This window comes from Pseudopipra pipra, chromosome 7 (genome assembly GCF_036250125.1).
Source record: "Pseudopipra pipra isolate bDixPip1 chromosome 7, bDixPip1.hap1, whole genome shotgun sequence".
In the NCBI taxonomy this organism is placed as follows: domain Eukaryota; kingdom Metazoa; phylum Chordata; class Aves; order Passeriformes; family Pipridae; genus Pseudopipra; species Pseudopipra pipra.
The window spans coordinates 368,945-392,619 of record NC_087555.1 but is presented as its reverse complement, the minus strand read 5'-3'; the positions used below and the strand labels follow the sequence as shown (position 1 = coordinate 392,619).

The window sequence follows — 23,675 nt, the reverse complement described above, 5'->3', positions numbered from 1 at the left end:
CAGTGGCTCAGGAATGTCACAACCGAGTAGGAAGGCTGAGTTGAAGATTATCTTTCATTTGTGATAATGTGACCTTTCTCTCTTCACTGTAACAATTCTACCATGATTTCTTTTCCATTGGGAAGAGAACAAGAAACCAACACTTGCTAAGAAGTATCAGTTCAGTCCTGCACAAAGAGTAAAAAGCGTATCTGAAAGAAAATTAACCTTCTAGCAGTTCTTCAAAATCATCCACAAAAAATTCTTTCAAAGGTGGGCGCTTTGGTCTTTTCAAGGTATTTAGCAGCTGCTGAATTTTAGAGGACACTCTGCTATTCACTGGGACACCTGCCAAATGGAAAAGATTTATTATTTGCCATATATTAACAAACATACAGCTTTCAGGTGGAAAAGTCATTCAGGATGAGTACCTTGTTTGGAAGAAAACAGCTTTATTTGTTTTCAAACAGTGCTGTTCCCTTTGTTAATTGATTGATGCAGACACCTCACACTTTATTTTAGCTTTTCAAACCACTGACCCCTTCATGAGACTCCAACAAAAATGTGAGGAATGCTCTTTACTCCAGGAGTCTGGGTATTTACTACATCTTAACTTTCATTCCATTCTGACAGGGTCAGAAGACTTGGGAAAAATATAAGTGAATCTTTCAATATTTTAAAATGTATGTAAAAACACTCACAACACAAAACCTTGCTGAATGCTGATCTTCATTTTCATATGCAATAGATTTATTTTAAATAAAATGTAAATAAGTAGGTGTTTTGATATTTATCAAAATAATTTAAAGCTCTGAGGCAGTAAGACAAATATGCAAACATATATATATATATATAAAGAGACATAGATGGAAAGGTAGGAGGTTTATAATGCAATCACCATCTGCAGTTTCCAAAATGCTGCTGTTGTAGCCTCTGGGCACTCCTCGCACCGACGCTACCTGTGGGCGCTCGTGGTACAGGTGTTCCACCAGGCCAGTGGTCACGTCTGGGGGTGCACAGTGGTTCTCTGGAGAAATGCAAGACAGATAAAGGAGCTCATCAGGCAGGCTTAAGAAATAATATAGTCGAAGTTGCTTCCTACAGCAGGGCATTTCCCAAATCCTCACATACTCACAGGGGCTTGAGAATCGCCTTATAACAACCTGGGGGCAAAAGCCTGCTCTGCTTGGAGCTGTGCCCTGTTTCCTGGGTGTAGAGAAATGCTTAGGGAATGTCACAGAATCACAGGCTGCTTTGGGTTGGAAGAGACCTTAAAGCTCATCTCATTCCAAGCTCTGCCATGGGCAGGGACACCTTCCACTAGCCCAGGTTGCTCCAAGCTCCATCCAACCTGACCCTGAACACTTCCTGGGATGGGGCATCCACAGCTTCCCTGGGCAACCTGTCCCAGGGCCTCACCATCCTCACAGGGAAGAATTCCTTCCTAATATTTCATCTAAATCTCTCTTCTTTTTTATTCTAAAACCATTCCCCCTTGTCCTATCACTAACTGCCCATGAAAAAAGTTGTTTCCATCACTCCAAAACTGTAACCTAGATTATGGAATTGCTTTGAATGGAACAGGTTAGGAAATGGTAGTACTCGCGAGACGTGTTTGAATGACAGCAAGAATCAGAGGCCTGAAATATTCAGAATCCTGATGAGTAAAAACAGGAATGCAGTAGGGAAGAGCTGGAGAATACCCTGCTGCCCAAGGCTGGAGGAGCTGCCTCTGCAAGCATAGCCCTTGGAGCACCACAGCATGTCACAAATCCTGCCAGAACTCCAGGCACAGGGAGATCCAGGCAGTGCTGTGGAATACATACATTATCTCCCACTCTGAGGCAGTGATTAGCACTAGAATAGTGAGTGGTCACAGCACTGGTCCCAGATTTCCAGAGCTGATGCACACACCACCAGTCCAGCTCTAAGAGGCTCTAGAGGGATTGCCAGGAGAAAAATTTAACTCCATTCCCATCCTTTCCAATGGACCTCACTGCAATGCCAATATTTGCATTGCAGAGATCACTAAGCAAGAACTCCAAATTCCTCTCATGAGGTAAGGAACACAAAGGACAAAGTGTCACTTCATCCCTCAGAGAAATGCCCTGCAACCAGTAACCACAAGGGTGACAGCTGTGTGGAAAGCTGACCTGGATAACCACAGTACAGGACCTATAGAGAGCCCATACATACAGCTGAAATGCTCTTTGTTCTACACACTTCTGGAGTTGCTTTTTGGTTTGTTTGGTTTTTTTTCCCCTTAGCTTTTCCAAATTCCCAAACCGCAGACTTCCTCCAGCACACAACTTAACCAGGGACAAGGCCACAGAGCCAAGTGTTCCTGGTTCCCATGCTGCAGTATCAGTCCACAAGTCCCCACTTCTCACCTGACAAACCCTGCAGTGACTAGCAACATCTGTCTATGGACAGAGAATGCCTTCTGTATGGATTTATGTGTGGACTTATGCTCAGATAAAAATCACATTAACCTAATTAATTATTTGGGCATTTTATTAATAAATGCCCGTGAGACCCCATGCAATTAGTCTGCATAATCCAGAGACAGTGTGGCACACAGGAAAAGAGAAGTGGTGAGAAGTCACAAAAAAAAAGAAAAAGGGTTTGCAGACTTGTGACTAAAGGAAAAAAGTTAATTGGATTCAGACTGAAGGACCTTTCCGTTAGTGATGAGAAGACAGAGATAAATGCAAGAAAGAACACATGAGATATGACAGAGAATTAAAAGCCATGATAATCCGTATTTCCAGTTACTCTAACAGCTAAGGTGGGAAATACTCCACAGGTGGGATGGTGACCTTGGAAAAAACCAAGACATACTACCAGCCTTATTAATTTAAAAAAAAAAAATTAAACTAAAAGGAAAAAAAAAAGCCCCCTAAACAACATGTAGATGTTGTCCCTGCTGCTGTAAGTGAAAGACAAACAGCTTAAAAATAATGCACATTCCTATTTGACTCCATTAAATACTGTAACCTTGCACTTCCACCCTGCAGTTTACTGCCTGGGGATTTAAGTCTGCGCTCACCGTTAAAAATGCAGGCTGGAGAGGATGAACTGCAAGGGAACAAGCTGCTAAATTTAAATTCTCCAGCATGTCAAAATTGTGAATAGCTATTCAGTACACAACCAAAACACAGAATATTTCAGTAGGGCATGGTAATTAAAATATGTAAGATGCCTTTTAGATTGCTGATGTCAGCACACTACCTGAAAAAATAAATTAATTCTTCTTCTATGCTCCAGGACAAATCAAAGCCCCTTTTGGAAAGTGAGTATTTATCAAGAATCAGAAAAGTCTGCAGTGTAAGAACTGAGTTTTCATATTTTTGTGAGCAAGGAAGACTACAAACACACAGGAAAAATGTCCCAACTGAACTGATATTGGCCATGCATGAATGTTACCAAGCTAGGAATGAAAACCGATGGAACATGGCAAGCATTCTAGAAATGAGGAAGACTTTTCTTATGCAGCAGGGCATCTATTTTTTTGTCAAAGGCACTGGAAATTTTACCTTTATGAACACTTTTAGTAGACCAGCTCTTAATGATCCCTGAGCTTCCTTCCTGATACATAATTGTTTATTTATTTCCCACTAATGAAATTTCAAACCTGAATACAGTTCAACATTCAGCTGCTTAAATGCTGGACTCCAAACTCTTAACAAGGCATTGATTTTGCACACAATGTTGTTAATTAAACAGTCCTGATGGAGGGGTCTTAGGAAGCTGGTTGTGAAATTTGATGTGTATTTATCCAGCCCAAGGCATCAGACGTAACAGGATGCTGTGTTACATTTTCTGTATCTTGCAAGTTTTTACAGCTATATTAAGAATTTCATCAATCCAGTTAAGCAAGGAAAGTTTTGTAATTTTAAGGAGTTAAACATGATTCCTATTAATCCATAATGTGAAATCCAGAACGGTTCAAAGCGAAGTGCTGACGTATTCCATCTTACTTTCATCCACCAATGTCAAACAACATTGTAAATTTCTCATTATAAATAAGCTTGGAAATGGGAATGTGAAAATTTAAGTTTCTTTAAGGGGTGTTTTCTACAAACAGGAAAAATTTCCCTAGCAATCGGTACCTCTGATTTTGTGATTTCCCAAAGATTCTGGGTGCTTTTCCAATCTTTTGGGTGTTTACCAATTGAATCACGTCTGAAATACACAACCTGACATTGTTTAGGGTAAATACATGCAGACTGGAAAGCATGCACCACAAACAGCATTCCTTTGACATTCTGTCTTGGAATCTAGTAAAACTGAACCTTGATTTCTTGGTAAATCAAGCATTTTACCAAGAAGAATGCACGTTCAGATCTCATGAACAACTGCTTTGGGTTAAATTAAATACATATACGTCATACATACCTGGTCTGTGAATTGCACATTTTAAGGCTATTTACAGGTATCTCCTGGTGAAGACCTCTGTGTTTAGCCCTGCTTTGGGACTTGTAATCTGATTTTATTCCAACCACACAGGCAGGTTTACTGACCTATCTGGGTGTGTGCCATGAGATCTGCAAGCACAGTGGCAGCAGCGGTGGCAGGAGCGGTATTGGAAGCAGTAGGTTTCCCTCCAGGATGAGATGAGGTGGAAGATGCAGAGGATGAGGTGGAGGAGCCCTGAATGACCCGGTTAAGCCAGGGCTCTACGTTGGAATGGCTCTGGAACGGAGTGGAGCTGATCCGCCCTTGCCGCCGTAACGAGCCCTCATCTTCTGATGCTGACGATGTGTCTGTGATCAAAATAACCACGACAGGCATGTAACGGGGCAATGACCAACACAAGGGAACATGGAGCTTCGCCACCTTCCATGTTCTCCGGCAGTGTTCTCATGTGCTGCACACGAGATGCAATGTATCAAAGCAAGGGGGATACATCCACATACACAAATCCTGCTCCTTGCCCTTCTGAGGGTTAACGCAACAACTTGTGCAACGAGAGCTACAACACACTTGAAGCAAAGTCTCAGTTACCTCCAGTATTTGGAATGACATAAGAGTCAAACAAGCCTTCTCCCTCCAGCACCTACTGCACACACCAACCACTTTCAGTGTGCATCCCATCCCACCCCATTCCACCCCTACTCCACTGAAAAAATATTTCTGTTCTGAACAGGTAAATTTTATCTCATCCCACCTGAATAAATCCCATTACATTTCTTGTTGGGTATTTCCTTTTTTATTTCTTTGGGGGGAATTATTCACTTTTCGATTCTTCTGACAAATTGTTTTGAGAACTAACTAGTAAAAAAAAGCACAGTGCTCTAAAGTTCAACGAAAGAGTAATTAGAAAGCACGAATTTTAACCACATAAACTGGTATTAATGAGCACTACATAGAAATGCTTAGTAAAGCATCTTTTCAGTCTAGATGCATTGTTGTTGCTGTTAGAAGTCTGACAAAGGGCTCCTAATTTAATTACCATTCAGTTATTTACAACTTTCCAGAAGTTTCCCTTTGAAGTTTTCTTTCCATATTCATTATCCATCCAACAACAAATAAAAAGGTCATTCTAAATATCAAGCAAACACATCCCTGTTGATTTTGAGTGAAATATAGAAACTCTTATTACAGAAAGAAATCTTGTCCTCCTAAAGAGACTGCTGCATTTTAAGAACTTGATCCTTTATATGTTTTATATAAGATAGGGTGTCTGTTACTATACTCTAACAGTCCCTTCCATACTTGGAAATCTGGGCTGGGTTACATCAGGAATTCTGCAACCTTAATTTTGGCTATGTTTTTAATCCTCTGAACACAATCATTCAGCTAGATACAATTCCATATAAATCTTTGAAGCCATATTAAAAACTACTTCTCATCTTGGGCAATGTATTTCAGTTACCAGCTGTTTAATTTTCTGCTTTTCAAGAATATGTGCATTTCCAATAGCTTCAGAACTATTGCTCTTTAACAGCCTAAAACCACAAAGAAAACCAGAAACCATTTCATAAGAAGCAAACGAGCATTTTCAAAGTTAAAACAGTAGATCTCTCATTATTTGACCTCCCTCACCAAGCACGACAATTTTCAACGAAAATACCCAAACAATTGATCTCTGAGATACAGCTGTGGTGCATCCTCATCCCTGGGTCCACGCCTTGTGTGATGTTTCTGGTCTGCTGCCATGCTTGGAGCTTTTGGCAGCTGACTCCATTTGCTCCTGGAGAACAGCCAAACCTGTCCCCCAGTGCTTGCAACCTTCCCTCTCTTTCAGACAGAATGCAAAAATAAACAATTACAGGAATATGGAACAAGATAGGATTACAAACAGCCAAGGATTGAAAAAAAAAAAAACCAAACAAACCAAACCACCACATTTACAATCTAAAATCACTTCGGAGGAAAAAAATTAAACTACAGGAAAAGCAGTTTTCTCACAGAATACACACTCTGACAATATCTCCTCACCCAGATCCAAGGCTAATGAAGTCTCACTAATATTTCTAAGCTTTCAGGTGTCTTACATGAGTGGAGGGGAAAAAAACCTCAAACCCTTTAAACATACAATATTAACTGCATATAAAAACGAAGGATTACAGTAAAAGCATTGTAATATCAAAACATAATTACACCGAGAAACAGCAAGGTCACGCCAGTAGTAGCCCTGTGGCAGTTGCAGGGGTTAATCTGTGGTGTGTGGTGACATAATACCACATCCTTGGCTTCCAGCTCTTCCTGGCTGGGAGCTGACCCAAGACAGAGAAGCCACCACCCTTGAGCCAGACTTGCATCAAGGCTCAGAACTTGCTCGAGTTCTGATCACAGGAAATCCATGTGGGAAGGATCAGAGACTCGACAGAACAACACCAAAAGTATGTTAGAATTTTTGGAAGGATGACTGACAAAAGTAGTTCCATTACTGCCAGTCAGGAGCTGTGTTTGAATTTAATACTGTGCCTAGAATCACAGATTCACAGGATGGTTTGAGGTGGAAGGGACCCTCAAGACCATCTCATTCCAACCCTCTGCCATGGGCAGGGACACCTTCCATTAGACTAAGTTGCTCCAAGCCCTGTCCAACCTGGCCTTGAACACCTCCAGAGATGGGGCAGCCACAGCTTCCCTGGGCAACCTGTGCCAGGGCCTCATCCCCCTCAGAATCCATGAATCCAATGCTTCCTTCCTGCTACCTGATGGTAGCTGTTTGTAACAAAATTTCAGTTATTAATACCAAAGCATGGTTTTAATTGCATTAACTCCTGCCAATACAAGGATTTCAGGCAGAAGGTTAATGGCTCAAGACTAGATGCTCAGCACTATTTGGGTTGTTTGCAACTTCAAATCCTTCTTGCTGAGCTAATTTTGCAAATAAAGGCAGGCCCATAAAAAGACATATACTTTTATGATTTTATGTAGCTGAAGCAAGTCCCCAGAATATTTTTGAATGTCCTGATTTCCCATGATACAGAACTCATCCAGTGGTCCATTCTCTTACAGAGATTAAGGGATCTCATAAAAAGTGCCCCTCTCTAAGAAAGAATTCAACAGATCCCAGAGACACTTTACTCACAGATTACCCTGAGTTGGAACACCGAGTCCAATTCCAGGCCCTGCACAGGACCACCACCAGAATGACATCATGTGCCTGAGAGTGTTGTCCAAATGTTTTGTTTTTTTAAGTTTCTTAGTTGTTTTAGGATCCTTAAGCACGCAAGCCTCGGAGAGGAGGGCCCGACCAGGGCAGAGTTTGGCTTATGACATCCAGTTTAGGACAGAGCTGGGAAAGCCTCTGGGTCATCTACGTCAGGAGCAGAAGCACTTGACTGGTTGGGCATGTGGATCACGTCAAACTCCTTAACCAACTTGTCGGTCCTGCCTCCACGGCTGGCCCTGCCTCCACACCCTCCAGCAGGCCACGACCACCTCCCTGCCACAGTCACAGCACACACTTTCAGCTCGTGTTATTTAGGGTGCTGCTGTACCCTGCCAAAGCCCAGCGTGAGCACACTTGGCTTCTCTGCTGAACACCTGCACAGGTGCAGATGACACTCTCTGACACTCTCCTGCAGCACGAGCACACGGAACCACACAGATCCCGCGGCCTCATCCTGCTCTGGCTGAAGCATGAAGGTCAGACAGGCACACACACACTGCAGGGTCAGGTGTGGGGGCATGGCCAGGCACATGTACCACTTACACATCACCAGCCCTTTTCATCCCCTTGCCCTGCTTTTTTCCCCTGTACTTGTTCCTCCCTAAGTCTACCCCTTTCCCCATCTGTGCTTCCTCACCTAAACATCCCATAACAAGTCTCATGCAGCTCCAAAATACTTTTGCCCCACATCCCACACCCCTCCACACATCCCCCTCAGTCCAAAAAGTGCTCTACTGCTGACTGGTCTTGACGGGTTTCACACCTGGCCAGGAGGGCTGAGGCTCTGCAGGAACAGCCCCAGGAGAGCCTGGACAGGGTGACCCTTCTCCAAGTCCTGAACTTGGGTTCCTGCCTGCTGCTGTTCCTGGTGCTCCTCTGGGCTTGTGCAGATGGGTCTGTGACAGGCTGGTATTATTTGGGATGCCCCACCTGCCATGCCCCTGCACAGGTGTGCAAGCCAGCTTTTACCACAGAACCAAACACTGTCCCCACAGCATCTCAACTTTTTTTTTAACAGTCATTCTTAAAAGATACTTTAATTAAAGATACTTAACATATCTTCCAGGCAAAAACATTATGGTCATAAAAGCCATATACAGTACAGAAGATTATTATTTTTAACTTATGAAATCCCTGGAGAACCCACAAAATCAATATACTAAATTGTGAGACTAGCAAAAAAAGCCCGGAATTTCCTTTAAATGGAAAGAACAGAAAGAAGAAATACAGCTCAGGAAGCAGGAGGGCAGCACACCAGACCTCCTTTTTTAAAGACGGGTAAGAACCAGAAATGATGGAGAAGGGCAGTAGAGGTCAGTGTGCTTCTGCTCCTGGGTCACCTTACAAAAGACAAGAGAACATCCCCAGAACTAAAGAGCTTAGGAAATTCCTCTCTGTATACAAGACACTGGCCCCAAACCACTTGGCTTGCTAGCACAACATGCTGTACGGAGAAAGATTTTCTTAACCTCTAGAGAATTCATTGTGAGACAACAGGAAGATTACTTTTTTCCCTTAAAAATTAAAGGAAGCCTTCTGCCCTAAACAGTCTGAACAACCACAGCATATGATTTTCTGACTGTTTCAAATTGCTCACAGTTGAAACCATCTGATGAGCGCTCTGCAATTAAAGCAGCAACTTAATGCTCTGGCATTTTCTTCAACTTTTAAAAAAATAATCTTCTGCAACATGAAATGAGGTATTTCCAGCTCTGACAGGCTTGCTAAGATTATCTCCTCCAACTGAGATATGATGTAAGAGAACATACGTAATGCATAAAGGTCACCTGCTCACCCTGACTTCTTTCATGTGGACCTTCAGCAGATACAGTATCTCTAGGTGAGACACTAAAAACTGTGAGGAAAAACATCAAAGCACAAATCCAACCAAGACCTGATTCTCAGGAAACACAGATGTGAATATAGAAGAAGTTTAGTGCAACCTACTAACAACTTAGCAACAAACATTTGCTCTTTATATTTTGCTATTGAGTTCAGCAGGCAAGGTGGACCATCCCCAGATGGTTTGGGTTGGACAGGACCTACAAGATCATCTCATTCCACTCCCTGCCATGGGCAGGGACACTTTCCACTACACCAGGTTGCTCCAAGCCCTGTCCAACACTTCAGGGATGGGGCAGCCACAGCTTCTCCAGGCAGCTCTGTTAAGTCTCTGTGTTCAGACAACAGGTACCTGGGGGCGTGTACGTCTCTACCGAAGAGTGCACCAGGACAGAGCGTCTCTTCGAGGGCATAGGCATCTTCCTCTCCTTGTATTTTGCAAGTGCTGCTTGTACTGCTTCAGTGTGGACATCTATACAGAAAACAAACAAACAGAAAAGGTTAAGAGATTCAGTTCATCAGTAGCACTGAATCAACACCCCTGCCTCGCGCTCGAATTCAGGGCAGAAGCAATGCTCTCCAAAGCTAAGGGAGGATATACGCAGGGTCAAGTTGACACATTTTTTTTCTCATTAAATCAGCTTGAAAAGGCTCTGCAAGCAGCATTTCAGAAGAACACCCTGAAATAAACACTGAAGTTACAGAATATCCAGTATGTTAGTTCTGAACTATGAGTTATTTTTCATTTGGGGGAGGAAGTTTCAACACAGATTCTGTAAACTGGCAACAGTGTTTGACTCTTCACCCTCAAAATCCATGATGGGAAAAGAAGCACAAGATGCACACTTAAAGGTCTCACAAAGAATGCAAGTATTAAAAAAAACAGAAAGAAGAAGCTAATGGACTTGATGATCTTAGAGGTCTTTTCCAACCTTAGTGATTCTGTATGAAGAATCAGGGAAAAGACACAAAGTTCTGTAACTTCCCAGAAAGCAAAAATTACCCTAGTAGGCTCATGGGCCTTTTCTGATTTTTAAGTGAAAACTGAGCTTAAAGAGGAATTCAGTCACAAAATCACAGAATATGCTAAGTTGGAAGGGATCGTCGAGTCCAACCCTCAGCCCTGCACAGGACCATCCCCAAGAGTCACACCCTGTGCCTGGGAGTATCATCCAAATGCTTCTTGAATGCTGGCAGCCTTCGTGCTGTGCCCACTGCCCTGGGGAGCCTGTTCAGTACCCAACCACCCTCAGGGGGAACATATTTTTCTAATATCCAACCTAAACCTCCCCTGACACAACTTCAGGCCATTCCCTCGTGTCCTATCGCTGGTCAGCACAGAGAAGAGATCGGTATTGTTGTGGTTATTGAGATTTTTCAGTAAATTGTGAATGCAACTTATAATCTTTCCTAGTTTCCTCCATTATCAGAAGGAGCAGGGGAAAAAGGGGGCATTAGTTTTCCCTCTGAGTTTTAAACCAGTACAGGTGTCAAAAGCTAAAACTTACGTAGAAAAAAAAATTCATGAGAAGTGAACAGACGTTGAGGAGAAATGAGGCAGACCAAAAATATACTTTAACTTACCACCTAAGATTCAAACTCAGGAAAAATACACGCAACACATGTACATTTACACTGTCCATAAGCAAGACAGGGCCCAAAAGTGAGTGAGTATGTGATTATGCACTGATCTGACCACATTTCTTTTACATGGAAGCCGCTATACAAGAATTTCAGATTTTAAGTATTCAATTTGAAAGAGAATATGTACTCTTTCATTAAGTATCAATCTATTCTTTTGTTAAGATGCAAGGATGTAACAGGTTGATAGATTTGTGGGTATGAAACTATCTGTAGGTATGTAAGTGTATGTGACAGACACAGACTTACACAACTTACATGTAACATATAATGTAATAGAATTACACTACTGCCCCTGTGCCTACAGGGATTTACCTTGGTGATGACTACAGGCAAAACACCGTATTTTTTGTTTGTTTGTTTAAAAAGTACCATTTCTGGTACTAGCCCTGAACCCCCTTTAGTCATACTCAGCACAGGAGTCTTCCTAACAAACTGTTTCCTTCAGTCTGGCCAAATGAATCCTAAAAATCACCAGAAGCCCTGGGCATATGGTGCCAGACACCAACCAGTTCTTCGCAGCAATAATGTCACTTTTCAGTCTGCAGCTCCCCCCAGATAATCTGTTCAGAGCTGTATTTAAAATATGTGTATATGCAAATATACCATCCTACCTGTGTAGATGCTTATCTCAAAAAAGAACTTTTTTGTGCAACTAACAGGCAAGGTTCAAAGATGATGCTGTTACAAGAGAAAAATATTAAGAAGAAGAAAAAATAATCAGTAGAACCTCTATCTCTTGATATAAGATTTTTTTTTATCTTGGGCCCCCTTTTAGATTTTTGTTGCTGCCCTTTACACCAAGGACTTGTTAATAGATGTTTTATGAATTAAAGATTAATTCCTCTCTCCCTATGTCTCCCTGCCCCCTTTCCCTTCCCCACATATGGGCTTTTTGTCAAGTCTTGGTTTCTCCTGATCTTTAGTACTAGCTGTAATTGCCCACCACTGAAGTTTATTCCCACGGATAACCAGAAGCAAACCTTTTGTGTCCCAAAATTCCAGAAAGTTTAAGTGGGATGCAACTTCAATTAAAGGCTGGTTTTGCAGCCTTAAAAGTAGGGGCAAAATGCCCATTCTGCAGGACACATTTTCATGGCAGAACTTCCAGTCAAAACCAATCTGAATGTTTCTAGAAAGAGACAGTAACTATGAGATGCGCTCGCTTTCATGATCTATATTTAACTTAAAAGACATTTTTTTACATTAACATCTCCTAGGAAGAAGGGGAACATAACAAATTGTTTTTCTTCCGAAAAAGTCTTCCAAAGAGTTAAATAACACACAATATAGCCTGTATATAAGTACATTAAGTCATTAAATAACGTTGCAGAGAAAAAAATAAAAGCGTTCTTAGGCAGTTGTGCATTTTGGGAATGAAAAGGCCTAGTTGTAGGGTGTGCTGATGCCTTTTAACAAAGCAGAGCGGGGCAGGTCAAAACATCACATAGATTTGCAGGAGCAAGCATGGGAACTACATTTTATTCCATTTCCAGAGGGCAAAATCAGCACCACCTCTTTCTCTAGTCCTAACTCCCACTCCAAAACCTGGAACAGACTGGATTAAATGATAAAAATGCAACCAGGAGACAGTCAGGATGAATTTTTATTCTGTTCCATGTTTTATTTTTATGGCACCAATTTAACTCATCACTCCCTCTATGCTCATTAAGATCTATTTCCAGCTTGAGATCTTTTTTAATATCTCGTCCTTGGACAACAGCTGAGTGGGAACATCCTCTCTCAGCCAAATCAATGAAGTAATTGCTTTCACTTCCCTGGAACGCTTTGTTCCTATTCTGCATTTCCTTTAAAAATTTTTCTCCATTACAGACATGATGAAACAGATTTCAATAAAAAAAAAAGTAAAAGGAATGAAATTATTTCAAAGAAGCAGAACGCTTAGGGTACAAAAATTCATAAATTAGTATAAATTAAAAGTTAACTGAATATTGGAATTGCAAAAAGAAGCTCTCTACCACTGCCTGTTACTTAAATTCTTTAAAATTTACTGTGAAAGTGATTTACCATGTAAGAACTGTGGAGTTCAGTTTTCTTCAGAGAATTAAACAGTCACTAAAATCAGACCAAAAGACGTCACATTTCTGAGAACAGAGAACACAAATGCTCAACGGTGCTCACTGAAAGTGATGAACAGAAGCCCAGCATTTCATTAACACAAAGAATACCTGTACCAAAGTGAGGAAAAAAATACATATACTGCCCTTCAAAAGCAGAAGTAGTAGTCTTGGAGGAACATTTCTAAGATTTTTGCACTTTATTAAGCTGCAAACAACCATCAACAATTAATAACTGATTCAAAATTTTTTTTCCTTCTGTTGTAGCAAACGACACAATCTTCTGTTTTATGTACCTATTCTCATTTTCTTTCTTTCCATGTGACCTTAAAAAAGGATGGGGGAGGAACACTAAATGGTTTGTGGCCTATAAATCACCTAAACCCTTACAGCTCCTAAACTCTCCAGCTACTAGAAGAGCACTTTTTATTCCCATTTATAGCCTCTACTCATTTGTCAGCCTTCGATTCTTGTCCCTGCCTTAGGCACAGGAGGAAGAATTTCTACAGCTGGTTGAATTAAAAATGACACTTATAGGCTGCCCAGTGTCCCTGCTGCTCACAGATCTCCAAATACCAACAGGTAAAGCAACCAGCACTGTCTGGGTGGCATGGGGAGGGGACCTGGAAAAAGGTAAAATTCGTGGGTTGAGATAGGAATAGTAATAATCTAAATAAAATAAAATATGATGATGATAATAATAATAGAATTAGAACAAGAATAATAAAACATGAATATATTCTCATTCTAAACCCAAAACACAGGGCTGTACCAGCCACTAAGAAGAAAAACAACCCTATTCCAGCTAAAGCCAGGACAGCAGGCTTGTATTTATTGATAGCATTCACTGTTGGAATCTTTTGTGTAACATTTACTGTTTGAAGACAAGAATTTGGGGATGATAAAAAAATACAGTTCATTTAAATGGACAACTCCTCTGAGAAACTATTTAAAAAAGTGCTTACAGCAAGTAAGTGACAGATTAATTGCATAACAGGGCAAAATTGTTTCACTTGCTTGCTTATTTTAAGTAATTTATGTTGATGGTTCTAAAGTACCTGTAATTGCACCAGAAAGAGATCCCGCTCTAGGAAAAGCTGCATCCCACCCACACCAGCTACTCTTGAAAAAGACACAGGAGAACTGGCAAGATTCAAAGAAAGGCAAACAAGAAATAAAGACTGAAAGGAAAGCTAAAAAAAGAAGAAACTACAAACCCTCCTTTTCCCCCAGCAGCCTAAAGAATAAATAAGGCATGAGATTGAGAGAAGGGGCCTGAAGCTGGTTATCCCTCACAACAGGCAACTGCGTGTCAGCACAGAGCCCAGTTAAAAAAGGTAACAATGTCTCTTCATTGAGATAAAGCAGCCAATCACTAATGCAACAAATCTGAAGAATTTTTTTTCTTAAAATCAGGGAGGAAAAAGGGGAAAAGATATTGGCTTCTGAAAGCCATATCTATGTTACCTTTCATCGACATAAGTTTAACTTAAGTCAAGCAAAACCATCACTATTTGGTTTTGATACCATCTGAGAACATGAAGCCTTGTCATATATCACCAAAGGAAAAAAGAAATCCAATTACACGTATTGTAACTAAGAACTTCTTAGATTTCCAAGTGAAGAACTTGTTCTGGGCAGGAATATTTAATGAAACATGAGTTAGGGGAGCGGTGATGAGAAACCACAGAAGGATGTGGCAGTCCCCATCAAGGACTACCTCCCAAGGATTTCCTGCTGAAGTTGTGTTCTTTGTTTGCAGATTTTTATTTCTGTTAGTTTAACAACAGCACATCTGTAATGTTCATGACTCTCACTGTTCAATTAGCCTTAAGGAATGTACACAGGCACATCAGCTCCATTTCTGGAGCAAGGTTTTACACCTCAGCAGGGCAAATACCACGCAGTAACCACTCTGCCCAGGCAGTAGCAAGGCAAGGTGATGCAAGACCAACCACATGTTAAGGATGTGCAGTGCATGTCAGGACTTGCACTTCTCATCCCCAAACCCAAGACGTGTAATTACCCTGGAAAACAAACAGAAAAATATCCAGCTACAAGTCCAAAGGTATTTAGGAGAGAAAAGCTTCCAAACACCTGCCTCTCCTCACTATTGTGACAGGAATTTCGCAGGGAAACAGTGCACTTCAACCACCTGAAAAGTAACAATGGAAACAGGATGCAATGAGGATATTGATATTCTCACACAAGTTTCCAAAACAGGTCTGTCCCTGTGGTGTCCATTTAAAATGAAGTAGAATATCCATTGTGACATTTCCCTTTTTTGTGCACTTGCCTTAAACCAGGAAATATTTGAAAGTGAGATACAATAAATATATAACCTTCCCTTAACAAAATAACCCAACCAAGCAAGCAAACAAGTCCCACAAACCCACACACTGTAGTCCTCAAAGTTTTTAAATAACCGTTTTATAGACTGGAAACCCAACCTTGTTTTCTCAGCAAACATGAAAAAGCTGTTAAAGCATGGTAAAATTCACAGTAAGAAACCCATCAGAAGGTATGTCTACAGTCTCTTTCCCTTCTAGCATTTCCTCCAGTCTGGATTCAAACAAAACCTCTCATGTATGGAAACAAAAGACATTCATCAGCTCTTCCATTCTTCCAAAGCACTTCCAGCTTTTTGTGTAGGTGCAGGTACTACTTTACAGGCACTTTTCCTCTTAAGACACGTGATGTCTCAGCCACATTTCTCCCCCTTACCAGATCGGAAGCGCTCGTCCCTCGAGTTGGTGGAACGGGATTTCTGCTGTTTCGATACAGCAGCAGTGGCCTGGGAAGAGCCTGGGACTCTGTTCTCTGCTTGCAGGGATGGATCCACACCTGAAACCCAGGTTTATTTTAGTACAAATTCAGCTTTGCAAATAAAACATCTGCTCCCCACATCTACATTCTTTTGCCACCCTCAACACCCACTCACCTAACTCGCACCTACTCCTAGGGCTCAACAGGAGCCCTAAGACTATACCTTTAAAAAAAAGCTCATCCTCTAACTGCATTTTAATCCAATTTAATCTGTACCCATTTAACAGAGCAATACCCAGAAGATTCACAGTTTACAAAAATGCTCTAATTCTCTAATAAAACCTTTGCAGATATTGAGAGCAAAATTACTCAAGAAATCGTGACAGACCTTCCCACTCCCATTTAGGATAACAAAAATAAGAGGAACCAAACCACTCTCTAGTTTTCTCCTCTGCACCTTACCAGAACAGGGCTCCAGATAAACGCAGAGCAGTTGCTCACCTTTAGGCTGGCTAATGTTCAGGAAGATGAATCTCACCTTTACGTTCCAGCACGTCAGAAATAAGAAATCAAAGGGGGGGACAGTAACAATTAAATATTCCCCATCAATTCTCGATCCCCCAAATGAGGAGAATCCCTGCTGACTCTTGATACATCAAAGACTATACAAATATGAACTAGGAACTTAACATTTGCAGTTTTATTATACATGTACACTTATAAATTTAATGTGAAAACTCCAATGCAGTTGGAAGGGGGTTTGCATGATCCTATCACAAATTTACCTTAGTGCTGTGTTTAACAGGAAACTTCCCTTGCCCATTTAAGACCTGCTGCACCAAGTTTACTGTGTTTACTCAGCCCATAGTACCACACAGGGCTGATAATATCTTTCATTTCACTGCTTCCTTCCCTTGAAGAGCTTCTGCTTTCCTACCTGCCCTAAAGCCTTTTGAAAACAATGCATTTTTGAAACAAAACTACACTTTCAAAATTTGAAAATTACATTTTCAAAATGCAAATATTTACTGAAAGCAGCTCTCACTGAGCTGAAGACACCACTCCAGAAAAATCTGGGCCAGTTCCTTTGCAAACCACAAGCCAACAGTCCAGCGAGATTTGTTCATATGGAAACGATAAACAACAACTTCAGATCTCATTAAAAAGGTTGAGGCAAATCATCTCCTCAAAGCCTGAGCAAAAAAAAAGGGATAACACAATAACTATGGTGATGCAAAAGAGACCAGAACAGGCAGCTGGGCTGGGAGGCTCCCTCAACTAGAACACTTATGAAGTTTTTGGACAACAGCATATCTACATCTTTTTTTTTTTTGTGATCTCACCAAAAGAGACCCTGAGTGAAGAAGATAACAAAAGAAGAATGTTTTTGTGTGCTATTTTTTTCCTCCAGGAGGGTTGTTAGTTGCAAGCAGAAAAAGAGATTCATGTTCTACTCAACTCCCTACTCTTACTGTTTCCAGTGTTGTCGTAACTACAGAGCCTTGGAATCAGGACTAGTAAGAGCCACTTTTCCACTTTGTGATCCAACGTGGGGGGAAAAAATCAGGTGGAAAATGAGCTGACTGGTACAATCCATCAGGAGATGACAACCTGCATGCAGGATGCTCCCAAGCCACGTGCAACTTGAGCACCAGCTGGTTGACCACACCAGTACTGGGGGCAGGAGGAGCGGGGAAGAAAATGACTACACACAACCATAGGAACGCACGAAAACTTACCAACGCCAAACACAGACACACTCTCCTCCTCCCAAAACTATGGAACAGACTGTTATGAATCAGAGTTACTGTGTTTTTTGATGAAATACGTATCTATGAACCTCAGAACTTCCCTTTAAATTGGGAGGAGGCGTGAAAGCAGCGGCACTGTTAGAAACCACAACTTGTTTTTTCAGTTTAAGTCCTCCTTTTCGCTTTCTCAAAGAAGGTTTCATATCATAGTGCAAAAATACCAATGATGAATCTGAAGAACATCACTTTTTGGTAAAAATAGTAAGACAGTGCATCTCACTCTAAGGCTACACAATTGTGTGCCAGAAAAATCCCGTTCCGCAAGCTTGGTGAGCTCATTCATTTATTCTTCTACTATGCAAATCACTACCTTAGCCTTCAGCAAAAGCAGATGGATAATGAGGCTACCTCCCTTCATTCACACTGAGTGAAGCCTTTACAAAAATAATATTTGAAGGATACACTAAAGGCACATGTTGTCCATTTTTAATTTACCCAAAGCTAGCGAGAATGAAGTCTTAAAGAGGTTGCTTGTTCCAGCTAACTGAAAAATTCACTTCTACAGGATGAAATTAAAGTTAGTATTTGAATTATTACTGTCTTTTTCCAACCACAAACACTGGAGAATCAAGACTAATACAGACATTTCTAGCAATTTTGATTTATACAAGCAAAAATGATTTTACTCTAAGAGCAGTGAAGAGTTGCCAGGACAAGGAAAATCCTCTGCTGGCACTGCTGGGGAGGATGTGCAACTAAAGACACCTGGCATCAGGTAGGCAGAGATCAAATTTTCAAAACATAACATATTAAACAGCTCTGCAGAGAGAAGAGGGGAAGAAGGAGGCCAGAGAAGAAACTCCAGACTCTTTGTACAGTATCAAACCCTTCTGCAGCTATTATTATTACCTTATTCCCTGGGTCTGGGAATAAGAAAGGAACAAAAGACGACAGACACCTCAAGTGCAGCTCCAAAATTCCAGATTTCTTTAAACAGGATTTTAGATACAGTTATTTCCCTCCGAACTGTAAAGGAAGAAAGCAAACTCTTCTCATAAAAATGACCTGAGATGTTCAAGTTCTACATAAAACATATATGCAGAGTTCCAGATCTTTTCACAGAAAACTTAAGGCAGAAAACTATTCCTCTAGAGGCTGAAATCAGAGGACTGAGGCCCTCATCACTTTATGTTTTGGTTGGAGAAGCCTCACCTCAGTTATAGAGTATCCAGTCCTCGCTCCAGGTCACAGTTCAATGCCATCAGTCTTTACTGTCATACCCCATCCTAGAACATATCACCTGATGCACACATTTTTGTCTTCAGGATCCAAAAATAATCTAAGTGTTCACACCTTCCAGGTCAGTGGGACTGAACAAGGGTCTGCCCAGTGTAATTTATTACCCAGAATAAGGTATCAGAAATTCACGAAGTTAAAAATAATGATGATAACAAAAGGCATCTTCCACGATTCTACAACATTTTCCTCTACTCAAGGCAGTAAACTCCAGCTCATAAAGTTTCCACTTGGACCATATGAAACAATTTTAAGGGCATTATTACTTTCCATTCAAGGAAGCACAAAACAACAGCAAAAACCACAAAAGCATAAAAGACATGTGTAATAAATTCAATGAGTCCAAATACAAGCCAAGATTTGGATTCAACTCAGTGAATCCAAATGCTAACTAAATTGTCTCAACAGAAATACCCAGAAGCAAGAGAGATGCTTATTTAGACACTATGACAAGGCTGGTAAGCAGAATACCTACATGTCATTAGTCAGAACTTCAATTTCTCAAAATAACAGTCTATTTTAAGCAGCAGTTCAGGAGATGCTTCACAAGCAGCCCAGCTCTCCTGACATAAGAGGATTCTGCCTGTCAGTCACTGTCCAGCTTCTAAACCCTCAACCCAATATTCTGTAGCATCAAGATCCATACAGAACACATCCCCCTTAAAATCATTATTAAGCTTTATATTACCTAGGTAGCCTTTACCACTACTCGTGTGGTGACCACCAACCAATCACCAAACGAACCATGAGAAAGGGTGAGTGCCTTGGACCTCACCACCTAAATTCAGATTACTTTAGAACCTCCTGCACAAGGACTGGTTTCTTTGAATGATTTTTTTTTTAAAATTCACAGAGTGAAATCACCAACATTTTGTTTCTTCCCTTGACAGCAAGCTCAAAAATATTTGTGGTACCTAAACAGATACAGTCAGACAGATGCAGGATGAGTCTTACTCTTCAGGAAAAAGTAATTTATCACCAAAAAACTGAACAAAATACATAGTCAATCTACTAGCCCAGTTTCCACATTCAAGGTCTCAAAAGAATATGCTATGAGATTCGGTCACAAAGGTGCAATGCCAAAAACCACACTGAATTGAAAAAGCACATCAACAGCAACCTCTTGATATTTTGGGAAACTGCGAGCAGTGACACTATAAAGATCTTTTTCAACTAGCCCACAGGATCACATTACATTTTCACATATCTCATTTAAACCAATTACACCAAGAGCCAACCAAATTAGCCAATTAAAATTTGGACATACTTTGATCATAGCTATTGCACCTGTAATATAAAGGAGGAGTAGCATCAAGGGAGGTACTTACACTTTTTTCCTATAAATTATAAGAAATTATAAAAGCTATTGCAGATTCCAAGACACAAGAGTAAGTTGCACATCCCTTAAAAAAGGAACTACAGGCACTGAGTGCTATAGGGTATGTAAAACTCATCCCTTTTTAACTGAATGCGAGGCTGAAGTACCCACAAAAAAGTAAAAACAAAAATCACAGTTATATAGGATCAGAGAGCAACCCAGGTGGAAGGGACCTTGAAGATCACCTGGTCCAGTCTTTTAGTTGGAACAGAAGGGGTATGTATCCCTGGTAGCCACAGAAATACTTTTCAGAGACATAAAATAATGAAAATGTAAGAAAAATAGAAGTATGGGACATGCCAGCCTTAACCAAAACTAGAGGAGGTTTCATCATCACTTTCCTTAAAAATGAAAACTTGAAAATGGTAACATTTGAATTTTGCTGGAGCAGAAGGGCTAAGGAAGAAAAGAAGAGAAAAGTACAAAAGAAAATAATTTTAGTGAGAGTGGAATCACTCTGGCACCAGAGGAGAAATGAAGTCACTGAGCAAGGAGTTTCCCTAGCACTAACTAAATCTAGTGAAATAATTTCCAGGGATTGCTCTGTAAATTAGCACCAGGACACTGACTGCAGCTGCAAGCTCATTTAGCCAGTAAAAGAGGCAACTTGAAAATAACCAGTAATACTGTAAAAAGATCAGAAAGAAATCAGGAGACTAAGGAAATGACCATCATAAGGCAAGAGTTCTGTTAGAAAGGAAGCCCAAGACCAGCACCTACATGGTAACATCACCATTCCTGGTAAAAGACAGAGAACTGACACCCAGGAGATGGAAAAAACGTGGAACAAAAAATACTTCCAGTTAAGTGGAAGTGCTAAGCTTTGGGAAGAATAAGGAACAGCATGGTAAGCTACAGAGCATCTGAAAGTGTAAGGATGCAAAATGAACACTCCTGGCAGACGCTGCCCACTGGCTTCAGCTCACAGAGCAGACAACAGTCTGTCTTTCTGCTTTAGAGAGATCCCTTTGAATGTCTCCCCTTCCAGCCAAGCGAGGTACGATTTTTCTTTGCAGCACAGTCATCTTTTCCTTTCAACAAGGCTCCCCACTCTCTATCTTCCTTTTCCTCTAAAAATCTCCCCCAGGCATCTTTTGCTGAAGCTTTATCAAAACTAATGCTCCCAGAGTCCTGCCTAAGAGATGATGGAGAGATTTGTACTACGGGCAAGAGCCAGCAATATCCACACAGCACTGTCTCCCTTCCCAACCTTGCATCTCACCTTCTCCAGAGGGAGTTTCAGCAGAAATACACATAAACAGGGAGGATCAAGCAGCACCTGCACATTTTCAGAGCAGAAGTCCCTCAGCTAATGCCCAACATCCATCTCCAACTCAGCAAACCACGTCAAATGGAAAAGAACTGGGAATTTGTGGTTGCTTTTCTTGCTCAGACAGCACCCAAGGAATTGGTCAGGATGTAGTTAACTAAAACTAGGTTTAAGCAAAGTGAAAAACTCTGCATGAGCTGGAAAAGTTGGCTGGTGCTCCCATCTAACAGATAAGCAGCAGTGGCTGCTGTGCTGTGGTTAAAAAACTACATATATTATAAATACTATATGCATATAACAGTGCAGCTGTTTTATTTATATTTTTATATGTAAAGATATATAAAATTTATTTTTTTATATTGTAAATGGATAGATAGATAGATAAGAAACAGTACACTGGCCAAGCTATTAAAACTCCAGAAAATACCCGTGTGTGGGTTTTTTTAAAGAAACAACTGGTAGGTGAGCAGGAAATTACCACAGTAGCAGAGAATTGTTCCAGGGTAACTCCTGTTTAACAAAAGGAACTGGAGACCACCTTCATGGCTTCTGTCCTAAACTCTGAAGTTCATATTTCATCTTTCCTTTTGGTTAAATTAGCTTTGAAATGGTTTCAGGTGTCTGCAGTATCAGCAGAATTCAGGCAAAGGCATGGCGAGCACCAAGAAGAAGTCTACAGTTACCAACAGTTCCTACTGGAGTGCAGGAGAAATTTTCTTTATTTCACATCCAACATGACACTCCACTCCCCAAGATGAATTTTTTAATGCTCCAATGTCCTGGTTCTGCCCAGGACAGGGTTGATTTTTGCAGTAGCCAGGAGGGGGCATGGCCAGGACCCTGAGGTTGTTCTAAATCACCTCCTGTCATTGCCAGGAACCATCAAAAGGTTCTTGGAATTCAACAGAGTGATGACAACTAAGTATATATAGTATATACATACACAGTATATATACTATATAAAGTATATAGATACAGTGTGTATATATATAGTAAATACATATATATACACAGTATATATACTACATACATTACACTATATACTCTAGTATACAGTATCCTTGGCCCAAGGAAAGAAGGGAGTACAGGATTTGGTGCCCATCAGGACAGGACAGTCTCTGTAAATGCTTCTGATTTTATCTGGTTATTCCTGAAGGTTCTTTCACCCCAGCTCTATCCGCATTCAAAATCCATCTCTGCCACATGTCTGATGTTATCCATCACTGGGGAAGGTTCACCAAGCAGCATGCCAGGTTGCCTACAGATATAATTAATTATTTCCTCAGAGTTTTATCTGAAATTTGCACACAGAGGTTGACTGAGGAAGCCAATTATTGACTATTAAGTTTTACTTCATTAAAATAATTAATTACTGTTTAAGGCTTGCTATTGCTCAACACTTGGTTTTAATTTTGCACAGTGCATTGGTTGGATTAGTGAAACATAACTCATTTTAGTTAGTATTTTCACGTAACTACACGGTTTTGTGGTTTCTAAGAGGAATCTTAACATTTGCACTAACTCTTCACTGCAGGTTTAGAGTTTTAGAACACAGAACAGCCTAAAGGAATGCAACTCCTGAATGGTGATGTGTTCTGCTTAATTTTCCTGTTAATTGATAATGTGCTTTGCAGCCACTGCTGTCTTTTTCTGTTCACCAAGCACTCTGTGGAGTTATTTAACACTGTCTGGGTAATAACTGGGCTCCCCACAGATTCAGCTACACAGGGCAGCAGAAATGCAACCCAATCCCTTTTACATGGCACTGGAAGAGCAGGAGTTGCCATGTGATTAGTTTTTAGGTGGCGGTGGGTGAGGTATAACATGAAAAGCTAAACTTCCAGAACTGCATGAATATGCTTCCAAGGCATAAAGCTGCAGAAAGACATGAGTTAGCAGTTCTGAAGGTAGTCACATCACAGACTAAGAACTCATCAGTCTGCAAAAACTTCATGGATAATGAATTTTATGAATCCTATCAGGAATGCTGCAATCAAATTGTTAATGATAGAAGATTTCAGCAGGCTCAAAGCCTTTGGGACTC

The 23,675-nt window shown here is 40.8% G+C and overlaps 1 protein-coding gene across 6 annotated transcripts in view; it reads right to left on the bottom strand.

The window, feature by feature from the left end:
- The window catches only part of DIP2A (disco interacting protein 2 homolog A), an 82,596-nt gene that overhangs the window by 33,924 nt on the left and 24,997 nt on the right, over window positions 1-23,675 (bottom strand). For 4 of the 6 annotated variants that reach the window (XR_010431786.1, XR_010431787.1, XM_064660134.1 and 1 more), the window contains exons 3-7: window positions 15,895-16,014; window positions 9,804-9,923; window positions 4,503-4,745; window positions 878-1,006; window positions 208-327 (exon numbers count right to left, since the gene is read on the bottom strand). Coding sequence is in view for 4 of the 6 variants with exons in the window: in XM_064660134.1 (XP_064516204.1) it covers window positions 208-327; window positions 878-1,006; window positions 4,503-4,745; window positions 9,804-9,923; window positions 15,895-16,014 (732 nt within the window). In the remaining 2 variants the exon portion in view is untranslated. The remainder of the gene's footprint in view (window positions 1-207; window positions 328-877; window positions 1,007-4,502; window positions 4,746-9,803; window positions 9,924-15,894; window positions 16,015-23,675) is intronic. The other 2 variants (XM_064660136.1, XM_064660137.1) reach the window with 1 other exon arrangement.